At 38.5% G+C, this 24,666-nt stretch overlaps 1 protein-coding gene across 1 annotated transcript in view; it reads right to left on the reverse strand.

Moving 5' to 3' along the window:
* SLC12A3 (solute carrier family 12 member 3) overlaps positions 1–24,666 on the reverse strand; it is a 564,508-nt gene that overhangs the window by 62,674 nt on the left and 477,168 nt on the right. Inside the window, exon 31 of the mRNA XM_044079103.1 lies at positions 23,446–23,513. Within this exon, the coding sequence (XP_043935038.1) occupies positions 23,446–23,513 (68 nt within the window). The remainder of the gene's footprint in view (positions 1–23,445; positions 23,514–24,666) is intronic.

Raw genomic sequence — 24,666 nt, forward strand, 5'->3', positions numbered from 1 at the left:
AGTACATGGCTTTCAGAAAAAAATCAAAAGGAAGAGAAAAGGAAGAAGTAGAAAAGCAGCAGAGGAAGCTAAGGAGCTCTGGTCTGTTACATAAAATAGAAGCCTACTAAAAGGAATAAAGGGGATAGTTGTAGCAGCATTAAAAACACTAGAGCCCTGGTTTTGATTCTGTCCATCTCCATTTATCTAATGTGCGACTCTGATTGTGCTACTAAATGACTGCTGGAATGAGACAGTTGTAATTAACCAGCTTTACCCATTTAACAAATTCAAATGAATAAAAACTGGAAACGTAATATCTGTCTTAGGAGACAAAACTAGAATCAGTGTGGGACAAGACAAAAATGAATGGGCAACCAATAAGAATAGTATACCTAAAAATCTCCTAGTGGTGCAGTGAGGACTCAAGTGAAACATCAATACCCATCGAGACAGACAAGCTACAGCTCACTGAAACTGGTCAAAGGGAGCACTTGGACAGATAATTGTAAGGACCTTAGTTCACCTCATCCAGAAGATTCCATTGTGGCAATGACTGATTTGTATTTAACAGCAGGTAGAAAAGAAAAGGTTGTAGGAGCATGCCTAACAGAAGCAAGAAATAAAATATTGCTGTGAGTCTTAGCACATGGATCTCTGAAGACAGTATAGTTTAAGAGACTGATAATCCATCTAGAGACCAATGATATTATAAAGAAGAATAACATCTGAGTTCAGCAGAATACTGCAGAACTTCAAAAAAATATATATATCAATGCAGCAGTACAACTGAGCCAAACAAGCTATTATATAATAAACAAATCATGCTATGGTATTATCTTTAAAGTTTTATTGTAATGGAAATCAATCACAGTAAAATTCTAAGGTAAACCTCAAGCTTAAATTGATGTTTTGTATTGCAGAACATCTTGATGTGGCCAAAAGGACAATGGGCAAAGATTTCCTCCTCAGTATTCATAATTTTAGGGGTCATGTCCTTGTATAATGAAAATGCAAAACACAGTATATACATTAAACAGTATACATCGATAAACAAAACTGATAACTGAAATGGTTTTCAAAAATGAAACTCATTAGGAGTTGGGACTGGTTACATCTGGTGGCACGAAGTTCCAGGCTTCTCACCTGTAGGTTGCATCACAACCTCACCCCAAACCCTATCCCTTTTTAGAGTACATACAGTGACTTGGGAGACGAAGAAAGAAATGTTAAAAATCAATTCTCCCTGCACCATCATCCAGACCTACTCTAATAAAACATGTCCATTAAGGTTCATGCTAGCCAACATAAACAAACACATGGATGCTCTTACTGAGCTTCGGATGAAATGCTCAAAGTCGGGAATGGAGAATAATTAATACTGGTTACTGGCAATTAAGGTAGAAGTGGTGGAAGGCCATCACATGTTGTCCTACATTTGGAAAGAAAATGGATCACAATATTACAGCCGAATGAGTTTGTGAGAAGAGATGTTTGAAAAGTAATTATTTAGCAGTAGGCCTGAGGGTTACGAAAATTGTTTTAAGTATGTTTCTTGTTTACAGACTGTACTGTGCATCATATCATAAATCTGACTTGCTAGTGTGCTTAATTTTTAATGGGATGGTTAACTCTAAATACAAAATACTTAGCAACTTTAATGTTGCATATATAGATGGGTCATTCGTGGTGTAGGCCTTTTAAAAGGCTGCTGCAGGAAGGCTGTCTTTTCTTTTAAACAAATGACCTAATTTCTCATAAAGAATCTGAGCATTTGAAATCTACATTTTGCAAATTCTAAAGATAAAGCTGCAGTCTAAGAAATTGCACCTTTGGTAAGTTGTGACCACTCACAGATCTTAAATAATTTCCTAAATGAAACAGCAATGGGCTTCTGTCAAAGTGGTGAGTGGGCCCAGTGGTCTGTTAAATCTTTGCTTAACGTCAACAGGGTCACACAACATCATAGAGAAGGATAGCATACATACAAGTATGAATGCTTCAGAAATGTGTGGACTTTTTCAAGTATTAAAGTGTGTATGGTGGAAAGTAGAGCTGTTATTCACTGGTTATTTCCTTTTTGGGTGTCGTATACAGTTCAGTAATATCATCAGTTGTAGTACTTGGTTTCAGAAGAAGTTAGAAAAAAAAGGGATAAAAATACTCACAAAGGGAAAACACAGATTCAGGAGGCAGACTATTTTAGACAAACTGAAAAAAAAGTTATCCAGAAAATGAAACCATACAAAAATAACAGGCATCATGGAAAGTCAGTCTTACACAGAATACTTAAAGATAAGCAAAACCAAAAAAAAGGTTAAAAATCGAGAGGCTGTTAAAAAGAGAGTGGACTCATTCAAGGTATGAGAAATGGAATGAAATTGTTTTTTTCATACATCACAAAAAAGCAAGGGTTGTTGCAACAAAGGGAACAATGTCACTGTATTTGAACAATATTAAGAGAAATTTATATTAACTTAGAGAATGGGCTTAGTGTACATCAGTACCCTGATTGGAGATCAACCGTTCTCCAGCAGGGTATTAATGTACAAGTAATGCCCACTGAAAAACAAGTCCACCATTTCATGGCAGCATATCAAGCCGCCATGGAGCTCAGACTGAAAAAAAAAACTAACAGCTGACATTATTTTATGCTCGCTAAACAGCACTTCTGTTGTTTAGCAAGTATAAAATGTAAAAAATAGTAAAGTAAAATAAAAATAAAAAATGTGTGGTTATGTCTGTGTGTCAGTGTATGTGTGTATGAGTGTGACAGAAAGATCGTTTCAGCTACTGTTTTACATTTGCTCAACAGCACTTCTGTGAATGTAAAATAAAAAGTGTGCATGTGTGTGTGTGTGTGTGTGTGTGTGTGTGTGTGTGTGTGTGTATTAAAGTAAGAGAGAGAGAGAATTGAAAATAAATGAATCAGAAAAAAGTGTGTGTGTGTGTATGTTGCTGTTTGTGTGTGAGTGAATGTGTGCATGAAAGCAGAAGCGAGAGAAAGAGAGTGTGTGTGTGTGTGTGTGTGTGTGTGTGTGTGTGTGTGTGTGTGTGTGTGTGTGTGTGTGTGTGTGTGTGTGTGTGTGTGTGTGAGACAGTGAGTGAGTGAGATAACTATTGGCAGCAGCATCAGTAAAGAGGTTTGCATACCTCTGTATCTTTCAGCTGAAGAAATCTGGATAAAGCCTTAAATAAAGGGGGAACAAAGGCTCTAAAATACATTTCAAGTATTGAAAATTACAAAGTTGCTTAAGTAAAGGATTTATGTTAGCATGAATTTTTTGAAGGAAATAAAAGTCTGAAGCTCAAATGTATGTCATTATTTAGCAATTTCAATCTCCAATGACTATGGGTGGCCATGGTGGTGCAGCAGTTAGTGTTGCCACCTCACAGCAAGAGGTTCTCAGGTTCGATCCTCGGCTGGGGTGCCTTCTGTGCTGAGCCTGCATGTCCTCCCTGTGGTCACGTGGGTTTCCTCCAGGTTCTCTGGTTTCCTCCCACATCCCAAAGACATGCTGTAAGTGGATTGGACACTCTAAATTGGCCCTAGGTGTGAGTGCGTGTGTGTGCCTTCTGTGGAAAGTTGGGCACCAAGCTGGCAACTCGACATTGTAAAACTCCACTGCCAGTCATGAGCAGACTGGTGATCCACTGTGACGACCCCTAACCAGGAAAAAGCTGAATGAAGAAGAAGAATCTCCAATGACTGCCAACCAAACAATTTAGGAGTAAGGGACCAAAAATAAAGTAAATGCCTGGCTATTTTAAGTGTTATATTTTGGATTAAAATGATTCCTCCAACATCATTAACAAATAATACAGCAAGTTTGAAACATTAGGCAGAGGAACTATTTTACATCAAAGATATATTAAAAAAATAGTAATAAAAATATATATAAGTAAAACAGTAATTTTACAGATAGCCCATTTTCTAAGCACAATAATGCTGTCCAAGGTGTGTGTTAATGTGTAATTAATGCCCTTCCAGGGGTGTAGAGGCCCTCCGTCTGTGGCGTTGGGCTTCATAACACCCCTGAGTGGGCATTAATTACACATTAACACACACCCTGTAAGGCATTATTGCTTGCATATCTTTATAGGCTTTAGTTCCTAGTTTATATAAGTTTGTGGGAACAGATGTTATCAGGTAGCATAAGTCAGGTCAGTAAATGAAACTATCCCCCTGTCATGGAATAAGAAATTAACCATCACATAAAGAGTTTGTGTAGTCCTAGGCTTAGTGGTATTAAGAATAAGGAAATGTAAGGCATGACAGATGCAGTTTACATCTCAAGTATGTGAAATCTTTAACTGAAACAAACATCTGGATGCTGTTTGTCATGACTTGCCTAAGATTATAATCCAGATGGTCAGTTTAAAAATAAATAGTGGTATGAACAGTGATGTAACACAGTGAGACTCAGTGAGTGACACAGTGAGTGTCAGTAGATGGAAAAAAAGTAAATCACCTTTTTAGGCAGCAGAAATCAAACACCAGTTAGTATACAAGTGGCATTAGCACTATACCCAGTAAACACAAAAATACAACCATGGTGTTGATAGAAATGTCAAACTGGACAAAAGAATGAAGAAAAAATATATTTTTGCATGGGGTCAAGCCGCTTGTATACTCCATGTGGGCATCCCCTACAATACCATACTTAAAAATAATAAGGCCACAGTTACACAACTGTGGGAAAAAGGATGTAACACCCCATATGTGAAATCCGACTGGTGTGTTTGATATATTCTCATATAAGGGATGCTTGAGCATTGTGTCTGCCTGGGACCAATATAACTAAAAAATGGTCCTAAGCAACAGTGATGGGAGTTAATCTGCTTCTTCTGCCTTGCTGGCCTTTAGGATTTCTCATACTCTGGCTTCCTACTGTTTTACATACTCAGTATTACCTAGTTTACCACTAAAAGGAATACCTACTCCTATTGCTTGTTCATAGGTTCTTACTCAGCTTATGGCCAAAAGATACCACCAAGAAGCTCAGCTTCATCTTACTGGTGGGAGACTAAGAGTGCCCCTCTTTAAGTACACTTTCTCCACATATCCCAAGTGAAACATTGCAGTCATCCAGACTGTTTTTAAAGGTTACTAGGTAAGTATTCTGCTTGATAGATAAAGGCAGTCTATTCTGGAAACAGGATACCTTGGGTTAGGTTGTTGATGTGGTAGTGTAGGTTTAGGTCTCTAGAGTGGGTGTTTGCCTTACCAGTTGTTCTTTTTAGGTGAAGAAGTTCAAAGTGTTCTGGGTCATTCATTGCATGTAAGGAAAAGCAGAGGTCACCCCTCAGGAGTCTGTGTGACAGTGAGTAGAGGTCAGAGTAGCAGAGAGTACTGAGACCTAAGATCTTTTTGGTGAGGAAACAATGAGGTCTTAATCTGGTTTGTTACACAAATACATTAATAACAGCTACTGAAACATAACATACCACTAATCTCTATCAGTACACTAGATGGTATCAGCCATTATTAATGAAGCTGAGTGTAATGTTTTCATGCAGGGACTGCTCTCTAATGAGGTCTTTTAACCAGACTACAGTCCTGTGGGCTTAAGCAACACATCTGTCTATGACTGAACCCTTGTAGCCCTGTTCAGTTTCTGCTACTGATTCTCTAAAGTTTATTGCCTTCCAGTGTGACAGCCTTTCATCTTCAGCAAGAACTTTTGAGTTCACATTCCCGTTTTTTTTTTTTTAATTGAACAAAGGAAGCACATCTCAGAAAGATGAAACAGTATGATCATGGGGGGTCACTTTCTAATCTTCTACTCCATCTTTCATAATGTGTGTTGTTAATGCACTGATGTAATGCAACCCATAACTGTTCTCAGAACATGAGACTCACTGGGTTGCTTTGTTGGCAGCATAACATCCCCTTATGAGGATGAGTTGTACCCTGAGCATCTATAAACAATGTGCTCTCATACACTATTTCGCTTGCACAAAATTACTTATTGTGCAAAGTACCATTTATGTTAAACACCCTTTCAGCTGACACTGTAAATAAGATTTTCATCAGCTACTACAATCCTATAATTTGTGACCACTGTCATATTTCAAGTGAGTATCAGTGCTTTGCATATTCTGTATATGATCTGGCCAAATGTGCAATTTGGATTTGCCTTCTTTTGTTCTGCAAAGGGAAGTTATATAAACTGTAATGTATTTGTCAGTTTATTCCTATGATTTTTTTAAGTTGAATTTCTGGGTCTATATCACGAAATTGAATGTTGTGAATGCTGAATACCGGAAGGCCAAACCTGGTAAGTCGAAAGTTGAGAATGTCAAAGCCACGGAAACCCAAATTCTTTCCCAGGGAAAGAATTCAGTTGGCCGTTTCTGCAGCTTTGGCATTTTCGGACCGGGTCAAGGTAATTGTACGAACGGGTAGTGACGGACTTTAGGGTTAGGGCGCGGGTCAGGTAAGTGTCCGATAGTGATGGACTTTAGGGTTAGGATGCGGGTCAAGTAAGTGTGCGGTAGTGACAGACTTTAGGATTAGGGCACAGGTCAGGTAAGTGTGCGGTAGTGACGGACTTTAGAGTTAGGGCGCAGGTCAGGTAAGTGTGCGGTAGTGACGGACTTTAGGGTTAGGGCTGGGTTAAGGTTAGTGCATAGATAGTGGTGTATATTAGGTTTAGTGTAGGTTTTGAAGGTGTTTGGTGTGATTGTGTTATGTGTGTGTTTTTCGGAACAGCAAATTTTTTCCCTGGGAAAAAATTTGCTGTTTTAAAGTGTCGATGTTATCCGAATTCAATCTTCCAAATTTGAACTTATGGTGTTCGACATTTTGGAAGTTCGATTTCGTGATATAGACCCGAATTTCTTGCTGTTCATCTATAGCCATTGCCTTAACTCTTCACTTACTCACTTCCTCCCTACCTGATTTGCCTGATGTAATTTAATGTAAGTTAGCAGCAGTAGAATTTTCTTAAACGGTAATTTTTTATGTAAGTTAGCAGCAGTAGCATTTTCGTAAACAGTTACTTTTATCTGCTTGCTTTGTTATATATTATCATGTGATAACTGTCCTTTTGTAAATAAGTGATCAATTCATACGTATTCTGCTAACTCAAAAACTATATAAACTGTAAAATGTGGCCTATATGTCCTAATATACATAACCTGGACCTTTTCTGTTGCAAAGCTTGTAAGGGATTAGAATATGTCATTAATTCAGAGTCACCATTGATTTTGCCATTTAAATTCATATACACACCTTTGACACAATACATAAATGGAGTAAAAGATACAGTGTGAGCAGACAATATGTAATGAGTAATACAAGCTGCTTAAGGTACCTTTATTATCACACTTGCATGCATGCTCACACACACACAAAAGTACTCATTTGCCTAGTTTCATTTTTTAATTATTTGCACTATTTCACTGAAATATACCTGAAATGTTGTATTTTCACTCCACTGACAAAGAATCTCTTGCAAAATTCAAGTTACATTAATATCTAAATTCCTTCATTTGTCAATTAGAATAATGCCCAAGAAACATCCTTTTATTTCATTGTTCACACCATAAGATAATGATAGGTCAACATGATATATTGAGTTCTCCTGCATATTTACATCTTTTATTGTGCTTTAATCTAATGCAACTGAAAAAAAATAGGTTCTTTTCACATGGGACACCTTGGAAGGTTCTTAGCCAGGAGGAGTTATCAGATGTTTCTGACCTAGTTTTATGACTAGGTTACTGGAGAAACTGACAGGAGATTCCTGGTGTGTATATTTTGACTCAGTCCCACAGAAGTAGTTGCTAGAATAACTGCAGTGTCTGAGAGTAAGACAGAGACTGAGGAACTGGACTATTTCATGGATGATGGGTAGCACATTAAGGGTTGTGGTAAGACAGGTAAAGTTAGAAATAAGCAAAATGATAAGCTGAGTACCTGACAGGCTACTCATGGATCCAAGTACTCATTTAATATGTTTGTTACAGGCACATCTGATGGAACAGAGAAGAGGACTATTTTCATTAATGCCACAAAAACAGTTGCAACAGTGGAGGATTGGCAGAGACCCGAAAAGCTGACCAAGTATTCAGAAACGGTGGCAGTTAGTGTTCATTGCAGACAAATGCAGAGTACTGCAGCTGGATCTCAACAACCCTGGGGTGAAGTATAGAGCCCAAAAAATAATTTCAAATATGTTGGCCACATCTGGATTAGACCATTAATACCAGGTGGTACAGCGGTCGCGTTGTTGTCTCACAGCAAGAGGTTCTCCTGTTCGATTCTCGGCTGGAGTGCCTTCTGTGTGGAGTCTGCATATCCTCCCCACGGTCGAGTGGCCTCCGAAAGACATGTGTAAATGGGCGTGCCTTCGCTGAAGGTTGGGCGTCGGGCTGGCAACTCGGCACCATCAAAATCTACTGCCAATCATTAGCAGACCGGAGTTCCGCTGTGGCGACCCCTAACCGGGAAAAGCCGAAAAGACAAACAAACCAGAACAATAGGGCAGTGAGAGCAACAAATAGCTTTATTTATTGCCAGTTGTTTTCTGGGAAAGTCCGACTGGGTCACAAGAGCCCATTTTCAGTGAAGGCCCAGGGAGAAAAGCTCCATTTAACAAATAGACAGGGACGTATGAATGAAATGAGATTGACATTAACATATTTTAGTAATATTAATGTGGTCGGTGAAATTATCAAGAAGAAATGGGCAATTTTAAAGTCTGATGAGAAAATAGGGAGAATTGAGAGTGAGAAACTTAGCTTTACTTTTAGGAATAGACCATCGCTGAAGAGACAGTTATGTTACAAGAATATGAAGGACTTATACATTCCTCCATCAGACCATGAAGGGACGTTTTGTTGTAGGAAATGTAAGGCATGCTAATATATACATATAGGCAACAGGTTTACACATCCATTACAGAAGTTTATTATTAAAACTTGCCTTTATGCTGAATGTCACACTAAGGACTTGATTTATTTTGCATATTGGGTGGTATGTTACGTCTATTATGTAAGAAAGACTAATAGATGCTTACAGGATAGAGTATTAGAGAATGTCAATGATATTAAGAATGTAAAAACAACTAATGCCCTAGCCCAGCATGTTCTTGATAAGGGGCAGAACCATAATTTTAAGTTTTTAGTGTTAGAAGTTTTAGTTACAAACTTGAGAGGGGGAGATTTTAAGAACCTAACTGAGGTAAAAGAACAGGAGTGGATAATACAACTGAATAGTAATAAATTTCCTGGGCTTAATGAAAGAGTGTCTTTGAAACCAGTCTTGAAAGCATGACAGCTGACACACTGAAGAATGTATTCTCTGTTCTGTCTTAACTGATTAAATAATAATGTTTTAATTAATGTTGAATGTTGATTGGATGTTTCTTAATATAAATGGAGGTGAGGGTTGTATGCTGTTAGGTCTGAAGAAGCAGTTGTGAAAGTAAACTGTGAAAGCACTTACCTTTTTCATTGTTTTACTGTATATTAAAGTATTTTTAGTACTTTTAGCCGTGGTATACTCTCTTTCATTTGGATTTTGGATTTTAAATATATTTATTTATTGACAGTTCTTTACTGGGAAAGTCTGACTGGGTCAAAAGACTCCATTTTCGGTGAAGGCCCAGGGAGAAAAGCTCCATTTAACAGAGGTAAAAAAATTCAAAGACATTACATAAAAACAGTTTAAAATTATACATTTCAAAAATAATCAACAATATTGTAAGGCATGTGGATATAACAGAAATATGTTACAAAGAAAACAATGAGGAAAAGCAAAGTAAAACACTATATATAATTCTGGAGAGCATCCTTTTGGCAATTCAGTAGTAATAAATAAAAGGCATGTGCTTACTTCAATCATAAATATAAAGGGGGAGAGATTAAGACAGCTTAATATAAATGGGGAGGAGGTGATAGGAAAAGGTTATGTAAAGGTGTTAGAGAGGGTTGGTTAGCCTAGTGAAGCTGAGTAAGTGGTGTTGGGTAGACAATCTTTACAGATAGGGGTGGAGAAAAGTGCACACGATTAATGTTCAGCCATGGGTATAGCATGAGCTTAGCCAAGAGTTTGATAGGTGGTCTTTCAGAAGATATTTGAAGGAAGGATGATAGTTACAGTTCTAATAGCCAGTGGAATCATAGCAAAAGATTAGCAGTAAAATCTATTGCCAGTTACTTTCTGTGGTTTATAGATGGTGAGAAGTTGTTTATCATTAGAATGAAGTGGTCTGTTTGGGTGATAGGAAGGAAAAATAGAGCTTAGTGCGGGACAGGCATGGGGTTTATAAATAGGCAGTAGCTAGAAGTATGAAGTCCAAGTAGTGGGATAGTTCAAGCCAGTTCAAACTTTTAAGGGTCTTGCAGTGATGTGTGTAGTATTGTTTATTGGCAGCAACTTTAGCAACTTTGTTCTAGCATATTTCAGGTTTAGTTTTAACAGATACCAGAAAGTTTGTAAGGGTAGGAACACCATATACGAGTGAAGGAAGGAGGTAAATGGTTGCTAGGTTGTTTTAGCAGAGTTAGTAAGACCATTTTTATGTCTATAAAGAATGACAATATATATTATTTTGAATGTGGAGTTCAAATCTGAGGTTGTCTTCAATTGTCACACCAAGCAGTTATGTATGGAATACAGTTTCTGTCTCTGAATTGTTAAGTGAGAAGATTTTGAATTGCTGGCTATATCATATGAAGATTACATTCCGGAAGCAATGAGATAATTCTTCTGCTTTACTATGACCTGGTCCATACCCTGGTTACTTATACAGTCTTACAGGCCATTTAAGGAGAAAAATATCAGGCTACTAAGATTATTGAGGAAGACCACCAGAGTGATGTGTGGAATGCATGAGGATGTAGGGTATGATTCAGGGTCCAAAGAAGCCTAAAATGTTCTCAGTATGGACCAGAGAGGTTTACGTAGAAAAGTTCATATCAGGGAGAAGTGTAGGTGTCATACTGAAGAGAAAGGAAGGAAAAGGGGTTACAGGTACCAGATCGTAAGACCCATCTACTACCTGTATCTACCCTAACTTTTTTGCCCTCAGAGATGCTTGTGAACCTATGATCTAGACTAAAGAAGAGAATAAATATTTTAAATATGGGACATAAAGCTTTAAAAGCTAATGAGTTCATTACACTACATATTATTTGGTACACATTCCTCTAGAGAGTTCACACTGATTAAAACAATTATGTAGGTTAGATCATATCTACTGTCTCAGTCATATACTCATTATCCTGACAAACTGACAGACATTACATGGTATCAAAGTAGATAACAAAATCTGCAGAAGTAAATAAATATATTTGGTTTCAAGAATTCATCTGTTTGAATGAACACATTCATTTCAAGGAAGTTTATCAAAACACTGATAAGTTTGTATCCAGAAATGCAGTTTATTTCTGACTGCAACTGGGTCAGCCAATAAGCGTGAAAAGGTATAGCATGCTATATTTCTTTGCAGGTATTTAATAATTTTGTCTTACTAGAAGAGAATGAGAAGAAAAAAGCAACATTAGAGACGTACATTCAGTAGATATTTTAAACCCCAAAAGAATTTAATTATTTTTATTTGCAGTTTGTTTGCCAGGATAGTCCAGTTAGGCCTTGAAGAACCCGGTTTCAATGGAGTCCTGGGGAGAAAAGCTCCAGAAAATACAAAAATATGATAATACAAAGTACAGAAATACAAATATACACTGTAATGCAATAAGTCCCAAGGATACAAGATAAAAATTACACAATTAAGAGGGAATTTCAAAACAAAGTAATGAGTTGCCAATAGATTGCATATAGATTGCCATTTACTCTTTACAAGAGCACAATGTCTTTTATACACTATAGATATTTATGTTACTGAACTAAAACACTTTGATAGTTAGCTAGTGATACATTCTTCATGGAAAGTACTGTCAGTAGTACAGACCGAGAACTGAAACACAGGGAGCTCTTAGATGTTATTTAGAAGCAATCAGTGCCAACAAAATGGGTCAATCTTATAGTTACTGTTGAGAACTAAGATAATAGACACATTTGCATTGATCAGGAAGATATGAATAAAGTGAATCAAAGACAGAATTACACATTACTTACAGTTGGAGTGTTTTTAACAATGCTACTAAATGTCTTTCATTAATGGAAAACCATGGCAGATAAAGATAGAGAAAAAAGCTCAAATGTTTATAATGCCATTACAAAGATTCTTTATATTCCAATTTGCTATTTCATAAGCACGGAAGTATTCCAACGATATTGAAGACTTTGAAGGTGTCATAAATATAATGGTTTGTATGGGGTCAGACAGACAAAATGTAAGACAAAAGGGTGATACAATTGCTGATTAGAGTATAGTGGTATAATATGAAATAGCAGTGCTAACTCTAATATTTTAATGTCAGTGGGACTAAAGCCAAGTGAATAAAAGCAGGAGGAATTGTACAAATGCCAAAGTCAGAAAACAAAAAAAAGGTATTAAATAGATTTCTAGGCATGATTCAGTAGTTTTTAAATGCTATACTTACTATGTCTAATGTAATTATACCCCCCCCCCCCCGAGTAAGATGCAACCTGGAACTAGAGCTGTGAGCAGGAAAAAATGTAAATGGTGAAGATTCCTTGATCAGTACATGTTTGTAACTGACTGTGTTGTTGCATGTATTTAGCTTTTGCAAAAGACAGTTAATGTAACTGGTAAAAGTACAGAGATTCATGACAATGGAAATCCAAGGGCTAGGAAAAAATGTCCAAAAGGAACCACAGAGATATCACAATGTTTAGTGCATACATAATTTTCAAAGGTGAAATAGCTTTTCTTCAGAACAATATGCATGCAACACATAGCTGGAGCCCCCTAATAAGAGGGCAGGTAATACAATGCTGAAAATACACATTAATAATAGAAACAAAAATTGGGCAGGGATAGGTTCCTGTTGAAATTTCAAGAACCAGAATTACAATATTCATATATGTAAGATTGTATGTGGCAGTAGAGTGGTGCAGTGGTTAGCATTCCCACCTCACAGAAAGAGGTTCTCCAGTTCAATTCTTAGCAGGGGTGCCTTTTGTGTGGAGTCTGCATGTCCTCCCTGGGTTCATGTGGGTTTTCTCCGGGTGCACCAGTTTCCTCCCATGTTCCAAAGACATGCAGTAGGTAGATTGGACACTCTAAATTGGCCCTAGATGTGAGTGTGTGTGTACGAGTTGTGTGGTGCATCCTCCAAGGAGGGTTGGGCCTTGGACTAGCAAAATGAGCCTGTAAAACCCATAACTGCTACAGAAGCAATGAGTGCTGAAAGGTGCTTGTTGTCTGATGTACCACATGTTGCGTAATGGGGGGGGGGGTCATATGTATGAATATGGGGAATATAAACTTAGTCCAAGCACTGTGATATCTCAAAGTATTCCCCCTACTATAAGATATAGTGAGTTATTAAATATAAATAACACAGGTGCTGGGGTGGTCTCCTTCCTCGGGAATGCAGGAGTGGCAACACTTAAATGGTATTATAGTGAGCTTTAACTTTTTAAAAAACAGTAACCATGAAAGATTGAGCTTTAACTTTCACTGTTTTTTTTTACCATTGCAATTTGTTTTTTAAACTTCTAGAAAATCACAATTATGGGTCTTGCATTTATGATTGGAAGCCAGCTGGTACATTACACAGCATCTACCATGCTCATGGAGTAAACTTCCTACAGCACTAGTAAAAATTAGCACCTTGACAACTGTGTCCAAAAATAACATTGATGCATATATGGAACAAAACATACTTAGATGGAATAATGATATTCAGGTGTGTTGCTAGAAATTAAGTTGTTAGACTGATATCATAACCTGTGACCCTATGAAAAAGTACTTTTGGAAGATTTATGGGAGAAATAATTTAACTATATAACTAGTACAAATTGAGGGGGAAAGAAGGAAAACCAGGGGTAGAACAGAAAAGAGTTTAGGAAAAGAAATTGCTGGATCACTAAGACTGAAAATCTTACTATGATAAAGGGTGGAAACCACAACTGGTAAAATTTTTGGCAGCAGAACTCTAAATAAATGCATGAGGATAAATGATTGGGTAAAACCAGGTTCTAGGTGATTTGATGATTTTAACTAATATCATCAAAAATGGAAATGGGTATTTACCAGTGCAAAGTGGGCTGATGACCCATTCACCCCTAACCTATAAGAAGGACTAATACTAACAGTGGGTGGGGGTCTATGTGCCCCTATTGGCCTGTGTGCCTGCCATAAAGCTGAGCAGCTATGAGTCAATAAGCCACTAATCAGTCAGTGTCCTTTTGTGGAGTATGGATTACCTTGGATAGCTCTGTTGATTGAAAGCTTGATGTAAGACCAATCAACCTGCCAAAAATTAAGGACTGTTACACTGAATATAATTAACCTGACAAGATGTAGCTTGGAATTGGAAGTCATTATGGTAAGGAGGAGGCTGGACATCTTGTGGATCAAGGAGATGAGATGAAAGTGCTGTGCAGTGCAGCAAAGTCAATTGTGTTGAGATTCAGATACTACTACTCACAGAGAGAGGAAGGACTAGAAATAGTGAGGGAATTGAGGTGACAGTGAGAGTGAGTCTTCAAAAGAAAGTAAGGGATGTCATCAGAATTAGTGACAGCCTCAAGACAACCAAACTCCTGTACAAAATTGGGATAGGATTCATAATTTATTTATTTTTATTTGTTAACTGGATATGTATACTGGTCTGCAAACCCTTTTCAGGCATGACCCAGGCCAAATAGGCAATGGCACAACAAAGTATTACAGAAGTCAAGAGACACAAGGGATGTGTAGAAGCAGTCAAGACAATATTTCCTCCATATAACATTAACATACTATAATTAGACATGTTTACAGAATTTTCTTCTTTTTCTTTGGGCTGTTCCCGTTAGGGGTCGCCACAGTGGATCATCTGTTTCCATTTCTTTCTGTCCTCTGCATCTTTCTCTATCACACCAACCACCTGCATGTCTTCTCTCACCACATCTATAAACCTTAACTTAGGCCTTCCTCTTTTCCTCTTACCTGGCAGCTTCATCCTTAGCATTATTTTCCCAATATACTGAGCATCCCTCCTCAGCACATGTCCAAACCAATGTAATCTCGCCTCTCTGGCTTTGTCTCCAAACCGTCCAACCTGGGCTGACCCTCTAATATACTTATTCCTAATCCTGTCCACCCTTGTCACACCCAGTGCAAATCTTAACATCTTTTACTTTGCCACATCCAGCTCTGACTCCTGCCTTTTTGTCAATGCCACTGTCTCCAAACCATATAACATAGCTGGTCTCACTACCCTCTTGTAGACCTTCCCTTTCACTCTTACTGGTATTCGTCTGTCACAAATCACTCCTGACACTCTTCTCCACCTACTCCATCCTGCCTGTACTCTCTTCTTCACCTCTCTTCCACACTCACCATTACTCTGAACTGTTGATCCCAAGTATTTAAACTCATCCACCTTCGCCAACTCTACTCACTGCATCCTCCCATTCCTCTATCCTTCCTCTCATTTACACAGATATAGTCTGTCTTAGTCCTGCTGACCTTCATTCCTCTCCTCTCTAGAGCATATCTCCACCTCTTCAGAGTCTCCTCAACCTGCTCCCTACTCTCACTACAGATCACAGTGTCATCTGCAAACATCATAGTCCACGGGAACTCCTGTCTGATCTCATCTGTCAACCTGTCCATCACCATTGTAAATAAGAAAGAGCTCAGAGCTGATCCTTGATGTAATCCCACCTCCACCTTAAATGCATCCATCACCTCCACCGCAGACCTCACAGCTGTCATACTACCCTCATACATATCATGTACCACTCTTACATACTTCTCTGCCACTCCCAACTTCCTCATACAATACCACAACTCCTCTCTGGGCACGCTGTCATATGCTTTCTCTAAGTCCAGAAAGACACAATGCAACTTCTTCTGACCTTCTCTGTACTTCTCCATCAACACTCTCAGAGCAAACATCGCATTTGTATTGCTCTTTCCTGGCATGAAACCATAATGTTGATCACTAATCATCACCTCCCTTCTTAACCTAGCTTCCACTACTCTTTCACATAACTTCATGCTGTGACTGATCAGTTTTATCCCTCTGTAGTTACTACAGCTCTGCACATCACCCTTGTTCTTAAAAATTGTACCAAAACATTTTTTCTCCACTCCTCAGGCATTCTCTCACTTTCCAAAATTTCATTAAACACTCTGGTTAAAAACTTCACTGTCATTTCTCCTAAATGCCTCCATGCTTCCATAGGTATGTCATCTGGGCCAACAGCCTTTCCATTCTTCATCCTCTTCATAGCTATCCTTACTTCCTCCTTGCTAATCCGTTGCACTTCCTGATTCACTATCCCCACATCATCCAACCTTCTCTCTCTCTCTTTCTCATTCTCTTCATTCATTAGCCCCTCAAAGTACTCTTTCCATCTGCTCAACACACTCTCCTTGCTTGTGAGTACGTTTCCCTCATTATCCTTTATCACCCTTACCTGCTGCACATCTTTACTAGCTCGGTCCCTCTGTCTAGCCAATCGTTACAGGCCCTTTTCTCCCTCCTTAGTGTCCAAACTCTCATATAATTCTTCATACGCCTTATCCTTAGCCTTCACCACCTCTCTATTTGCTATTTATCTCATCTCCTTATATTCCTGGCTACTTTCTTCATCTCTCTGACAATCCCACTTCTTCTTCACCAACCTCTTTCTCTGTATACTCTCCTGTACTTCCTCATTCCACCACCAGGTCTCCTTGTTCTCCTTCCTCTTTCCAGATGTCACACCAAGCACCTTTCTAGCCGTTTCCCTTACTAGCTCTGCTGTAGTTACCCAGCTATTTGGTAACTCTTCACTCCCACCCAGTGACTGTCTTAACTCTTCCCTGAACTCCACCTCACAATCACCCTTTTTCATTTTCCCCCATTTGATCCTTGGTGCTGCCCTCACACTGCTCCTCTTCTTCTTGATCACCAACATCATCCTACAGACCACCATTCTATGCTGCCTAACTACACTTTCCACTGTCACCACTTTACAGTCCCCAATCTCCTTCAAACTGGCCCTCTTGCATAGGATATAATCAACCTGTGTGCATCTTCCTCCACTCTTGTATGTCACCCTATGCTCCTCCCTCTTGTTAAAATATGTATTCACCACAGCCATGTCCATCCTTTTTGCAAAATCCACTACCATCTGACCTGCTTTCCTTTGTTTAACACCATATCTACCCATCACTTCTTCATCCCCTCTGTTCCCTTCATCAACATGCCCATTGAAATCTGCTCCAATCATCACTCTCTCACCCTTGGGTACAGTCATCACCACTTCATCCAATTCACTCCAAATTTTTTTCTTTCTCATGCATCACACACCCAACTTGTGGAGCATATGCACTAACAACATTCATCATTACACCATCAATTTCCAGCTTCATAAACATCACTCTATCCGACACTCTTTTCACCTCCAAAACACTCTTAGCATACTGTTCCTTCAGGATAACTCCTACGCCATTTCTCCTCCCATCCACACTATGACAGAACAATTTGAACCCACCTTCGATACACCTAGCCTTACTCCCCTTCCATCTGGTCTCTTGCCCACACAATATACCAACTTTCCTTCTGTCCATCATATCAGCTAGCTCTCTCCCTATACCAGTCATACTGCCAACATTCAAAGTTCCTACCCTCACTTCCACACTCCTAACCTTTCTCCTCTCTTCCTGCCTTCGGGTATGCCTTCCCCCTCTTCTTCTCCTTCTCCTTCTCCTTCGGCCACCAGTAGCCCAATTTCTGCCAGCACCCTGTTGGCTAACAGTAGTGGTGGCATTCGTTGTTAACCTGGGCCTCGATCGATCCAGTATGTAAATCTGTGCTGTTGTCCACATATATCATTTAGCAAACTTTTACGCCGGATGCCCTTCCTGACACAACCCTCCCCATTTATCCTGGCTTGGGATCTGCACAAAGAAATGCACTGGCTTGTGCATCATGTATACAGAATAAACTGTGGCAAATATCAGTAGTTAAAAAGCATATACAATCAGAACTTAGGACAATACTCAGCAAGTAAGCATATGTACAGATAATGCTGAAACAAAATTTGCATAACAGTAACTTGCTGGAAAAATACTCAATAAGATTTAATAAAGAGCGGTTAAGAATGACTCACTTAGTGAAGAAGAAAGAGCAATCAAAGTGAAGAAGAAAGAGCAATCACTATTGATCTACAAATATGAAGGGGGTGAACAGTAACATACTAGAGGTGCACTATGATTGCTGTTAGGTTTCAGGGAATTAAATCACTGATTAGAGGAGAAAGGTGGAATGGAAGCAGCAAAGTTTGCCACACTGAGAAATAAAAAATTCACAGGTGCGATAATAGGTGTTAAAGAGATCAGCCACTAACCTGAAAGCATTTACATGCACTGTCTTTAGTGAGATGCTTTGTAAATTCATTTTTGAACAAACTAAGTTGCTCAATATTCTTTAGGTCTTCTTGAATGTTCTTCCATGTGCCAGGAACAATTTTAGAAAACATTCTTTCACAGACAGAGAGAATTAAATAAGGCCTAAGTAGCTATACATTACTATCCCAGGGGTAATAGTTTGGGCTTTCAGTTCTTAACTTGTTAATATCTCTTGTGAAGAATTTTGAAGATGATGGTGTGAAGAAGAAAAGTGTCCCTGGCTGAGATAGGGGGCCAGTTATTTTGTTCAAGTATGATACAGCAGTTTTCGCCACTACCAATGAGATATATTATCTCAGCCTGTATCTCACAGCTGGATTGTGGTGGCTAGTAAAAGAGTACATTTAGGCAAAACCTACAAGATAAAGCAAGACAAAATGAGTTAGTGTTGATAATGGGGGACCTGAATACTTATATTGAGACAGACAGAACATAATGGAGGACTGCCTGGGTCCAGATAGGTGGGTCAACAAGAATAAATAAAGAGAGACCATTCTAGACTTCTGTCTGGTAAATGGTTTGATGGTGGTCAACACACAGTTCAACAAGAGAGTGCATCACAAGATCACCTACATAAGTGGTCAATTCAGGTAGACGTCCTCCTAGTAATGAAAGGACTTAGGTAAGAATACCAGATTGCAGAGTCATTCCCAGTGAAACTGTCAGCCCACAGCATAAACCACTGATGACCACACCTAGCTGCAAGCAGTGGTTAAAGAAGGCTCTAAGGTTAAGAGACACTAGGCTGAAGACCTGAAAGTTGAATGGAGAGAAAGCACATGAATTCAAGGAAATACTCAGAGATCTAGCACCTCAGGAAAAAGACAAAATAGGTGAAGATGAAGAAGAAGAATGACAGCATCTCAAAACATGTGAAGACTGTAGAACAGAGATGCAATCAAGCTATGTATGGAAATAAGGTCCATAAGGAAAATTGGTGGTGGAATTCAGAAGTCCAGGAAGTTATCAAAAGAAAGGAAGAAAAGGAGAAGTGCAGGAACAAGTGGGAGATGGACTACAGTAAAAGGAATACTGGTTGGCTAATAAACAGATGGTTAGAGCCATTCCAATGGCAAAGAACAAGCCATCAGGGAAACTCCACCAGATTCTAGAAAATGATTCAGCTGGTAACACAAAAACAAGGCAAAGACAGAAAGATAAATTAATAGTCATCAGATGCCATTTATAAGGCAACAATCTACTCACCAGTCCAAAAAGCATCAAATGTAGATGGAAGGACTACTTTCAGCAACCTCTGAACAAAGAAAACCCCACAGAAGCAGTTATGGCTCCATGCACAGCCTATAGTGAAAAAAGAAGAAAACCCCTCCCTAGAAAAAGTAAGTTCATCACTTAGGAAAATTCAAGGAAAGCAGCAGGTTCAGATAAAGGCATGGTAGATAAGATCAAGATGTTGACTAAGTTAGGGGAGAAATGGCTGTTATGAATACTCATTGCAACAGGGAGAGAAAGCAGTATCCCAGATGACTGGAGAATAATCATTCTAGTGCCAGTGAACAGAAACAAAAGGGATACTGGAAACTGGAGGCAGTATAGAGGCAACCAACCCCTATTCCACTGCATGGAAGTGCTAGAGAGGATTGGTAAATGAATAAACAGAGTAGTAGAAAGTAAGATGGAAGATAACCAGGTCTGATTCAGATCAGGATGAAGTGCAACCTTCCCAATGTTTGCAGTGAAGAAGAAGCTGGAGATATCAAAATACTTCAATTGAGCATTTCTACACTTGGAGAAGAAAATTAACTTGGGCAGTCCTGCTAAAATGACGCAAGTGAAAACAGTGTTCAAACACTCAGAAGGGATCCCAGTGGGAGTGGGTGTCCATCAGGGCTCAGTTCTGTTCACACTGTGGTTTAAGCTAGTTATTGACTACATTAGGAAACAAGTTGGAGGGGACACAACAACAAAGATACATCATACAGATTATGTAGCATTACAGCCGGACTCTGAACAGTAATTTTAGGAAATAGTCAGGGACATGAATACAAAGCTGAAGGCACAAAAGATGAAACTGAGTAGAGATGAGACAGTTGTACTGACAGCAAATGAGAAAAATCAGAAGAAGCTGACAACTGAAACAGAAGGGGACATAGTCAAACAAGTCAACAGCTCCATGTACCTGGGAAGATTTGTTGAGGAAAAGGAAAGAAAGAATGAGGAAGTCAAACCTAGAATCAGTGGTGCTGCAACCAACTACTACAGAGTGTCAGGGGTAGTGTATGTGACAGAAGCTGAAAAGTAAGGTTTACAGAGAGTGATATGGCCAGTGCATCTGCACAGCACAGGAAATTGGCAATGCAGGTAGAACAATTGAGAAAGCTTGATGTGATGGAGTTGAAATGCTTAAAACAGGTGGTAGGATACACACTGAAGGACAGATGAAAATGAAGACATCAGAGCAGAATCCAATGCAGCACCAATTGCATATTACAAAGACAAAGATTACTGTGGTTCAGTCATGTGCAGGAAAGCAAAAGAAGATTTTGGTAAATTTGATTTGGGACAGACAGAAAGAAGGCAAGAGGAGTAGAGGATGTCCAGCCAAGAGATGAACGATTGTGTGCAAGAAGAACTGCAGCAATCAGGCATGACTGTTGAAGAAGGTAGGAGAGTGGCACTGAATTGACAGAGGTGGATACAACTGATGTGGCACCCCAGCACCATGTAGAATAATGCGGAAAACTTGAGTTGATAATGATGATGATAAATAATAGGGTTTTCAGCTCATAAAGAAGTGAATGTTCATTTTTTTCTGAAAAGATGAACAGAGTAGAAGTGGGTAAGTGGATATTAAAGGCAAAGAGAAATGTGATTTGAAGGAGGATGAAAAGGTCTACTTGGAGCTTTCAGATACTCATGAAGAAATTAGCCCATTTTACAATGCACATCAAAGCAGTGAATCACATTAAATCAAACTATTATGGTGCAGAAACAACATGGAATAGAAATCATAAAGAATAGGGAGTGATATGGTAAACTGCTGATAGACATACAAGTGATCTCAAGAGATAAGAAACAAACAGAAGTGCATTAGAAATTAAGGAAAATAGGTTCATATTATGAAAGAAATCAAGGGAATCCTGTTAAAACAAAGGTATGCTTGAAAAGGGAGAATGGAAGAGGTTTTACATTTTTTTCCTTTGAATAACATTGGGCAGACAGCTTATACATGGTGACTTAAGCACAAGGAAAGAGTATTTTCAGGAGAGTAATTGGATATACAGACTTTCATGGTTTATGTTAAAAAAAATTAATAAAAGGAGGTGGTAATATAGAGAAAGTGAAGTTTTCAATGAAAAGAGAAATGTTTCAGAAACCGAGAAAAAATAAATAAAAATATCAGCATATCTGAAGTGAAAAGTAGCTAGTATGGTGAATACGAAATGTACTTCAGAAACTATTGGTCTCATAATTTTTAGAAGAGATTAGATACATGTCAGTTTTAGTTAGTTGTCTTGCAATTCTCTAGAGTAGCGTCATTTCATGTGTGTAGTGCAATAAGAACATTTAGCAAAAGCTCTTATAGTTATTAAAATCAAGAAAGGGGTCCTTTTCATTGTGAATATTGAAATATTTTGAGATCACACCTGAGGATTCATAAAGAACCCCACAGCCCATCTCAAGGGATATGGTAAAAATGGCCCTGTGTCCATGAAGTGCAGATTTCTGATTCAGAGACACATTAGCTGCATTGAAGAAAGACCTCATTATTAACAAATTTGCATGTCTCTAAATCCCTGTTAACTACCACAGATGCAGAGCAGGAGTTCCTAAAGTAGTTAGCAGTGGCAGCTGCATCTTGTTAGCATAGGTACCCTACATTCACTATGCAAACACGCACAATGTACTCCATATCTGACCATGTGCTGTCAGAATGTCCCTGATGTCTCCTTTATCCTGCCCCTATAAATCATGGATGATTGTAGTCAATTGTTAATACCAAACTTACCTCTACCACAATGGATAAACATGACCTTTTGGCTACATTCATTACTGTGAGCTGCCAAGAGCAGCTACACTAATTTATTGACTCGCTCAGCTGTGTGAGTGCCTTTCTACAGACAGTAAGGGGGGGGGGGACAGTGCATAGCTAATTAGCATATGTTTCTGCCCTGGGATGCCTGATTAGCAAGCAACATGGCCCTGGAGACAGCCCACTACAATGCTGCATGTCTTTGTGCAAATGCGCTGCTGTGGGATTGTCTCTGAATTCAAAAATTTACTGTAAGGTGTACACCTCAGTGTAACATTTATGAATTCATCTCAGTGTGTAAAAAAAATATCAAAAGAAAGAAAACTTACGCAGGTTCATGACAACAAACTCATTGCTTCAGATTTTAGGTCACAGTGTAAAAACTATAAAAATGCAGCTTTATGATACCTAGTCTAAATATATTCATGTCTTAGAGGTAGCCAGTATTATGAGGTCAAACATGAAAACACACATGCAAGTGCACATAGACACACACAGACACACAGACACACACACACAGACACACACACACACACACACACACACACACACACACACACACACACACACACACACACACACACACACACACACACACACACACACACACACAAACTCTCTATACTGCCCAATGGCAGAATGGATGATAACGCACACACCGTTACTTAATTTGTTTATTAAGAGCTTTCTTTATGAAACAAGGTATCATTCTACCTCTGAGTAGGTGACTACAACCCATTATTGCCTTGATACTCGATATTATGATAGTTTCTTGCAAGACTAGCATGAAATTTGTAGTTTACAAAACATGAGCTGCATATTAAAGATAAAAATCGATGCAATTTACAATAAACTAATTATTTTTCCTATCAATGCTGTATTAAAAAATAAAGAGACGAAACAGAATGAATCATTAAATCAACCAAAACCGTTGCAATTGCATGCAATGTAAACTTTTTATAAAGGTGTCACACTCACATGACAATAAGTGCTGCATCTCTTGAGTAATCCAGTAAAATCTCATTCAGTCTCACTTGGCGAGTAGACTGCAAAGGAAACAAAAGCACATATGAATTACATAATGCATGGAGCACACTACATGTAGTACAAACTACATAATACACGGAGCACAACACATGTAGTATGAACAACATAATACATAGAGCACACCATATGTAATATGAACTACATAATACATGGCTCACACCATGTGTAGTATGAACTACATAATACCTGGAGCACACCATATGTAGTATGAGCTACATAATACACGGAGCACACCACATGTAGTATGAACAACATAATACATAGAGCACACCATATGTAATATGAACTACATAATACATGGCTCACACCACGTGTAGTATGAACTACATAATACCTGGAGCACACCATATGTAGTATGAGCTACATAATACATGGCTCACACCACGTGTAGTATGAACTACATAATACCTGGAGCACACCATATGTAGTATGAGCTACATAATACATGGAGCACACCACATGTAGTATGAACTACATAATACATGGAGCACACCACATGTAATATGAAGTACATAATACACAGAGCACACCACATGTAATATGAACTACATAATACATGGAGCACACCACATATAATATGAAGTACATAATACAAGGAGCACACCACATGTAATATGAAGTACATAATACATGGAGCACATCACATGTAATATGAACTACATAATACATGGAGCACACCATGTGTAATATGAACTACATAATACATGAAGCATACCACGTATAATATGAACTATGTAATACATCAGATCTTCAGTCAAATTGCTTCCTGGAAAGGATCAAGTTAAATGAAATGCAGGTATACAGATGGCTGTTGTGGAGGTGAAACATACTTATTTTATTTGTAAGTGCTCAATCATCTAATCATTTACTTATTTCCCTTGTTAGCACAGATGTCTTCTTCTTTGCATTGTATAATTTGCATGCTAACATTAAACAGATTCTGTCATAACATAAAGGGATAAGGACTTATTAGCTTAACACTGAAACAAGCTGCACTCATCAGTGTCAGCCCTACCTGCTTAGCAGATATATTCTGCTTTATATGTATTTTGTGTCCCTTTTCATCAAAGAGCACCCTTTGATTTCTGACAGTAAGCAGACAGACATCTAGTATTTCATTAATGAAACTGCAAGAAAAAAGTAACAGATTCA

The sequence above is a fragment of the Protopterus annectens genome, chromosome 8.part0 (assembly GCF_019279795.1).
Source record: "Protopterus annectens isolate FY-2018-M chromosome 8.part0, PAN1.0, whole genome shotgun sequence".
Taxonomy (NCBI): domain Eukaryota; kingdom Metazoa; phylum Chordata; order Ceratodontiformes; family Protopteridae; genus Protopterus; species Protopterus annectens.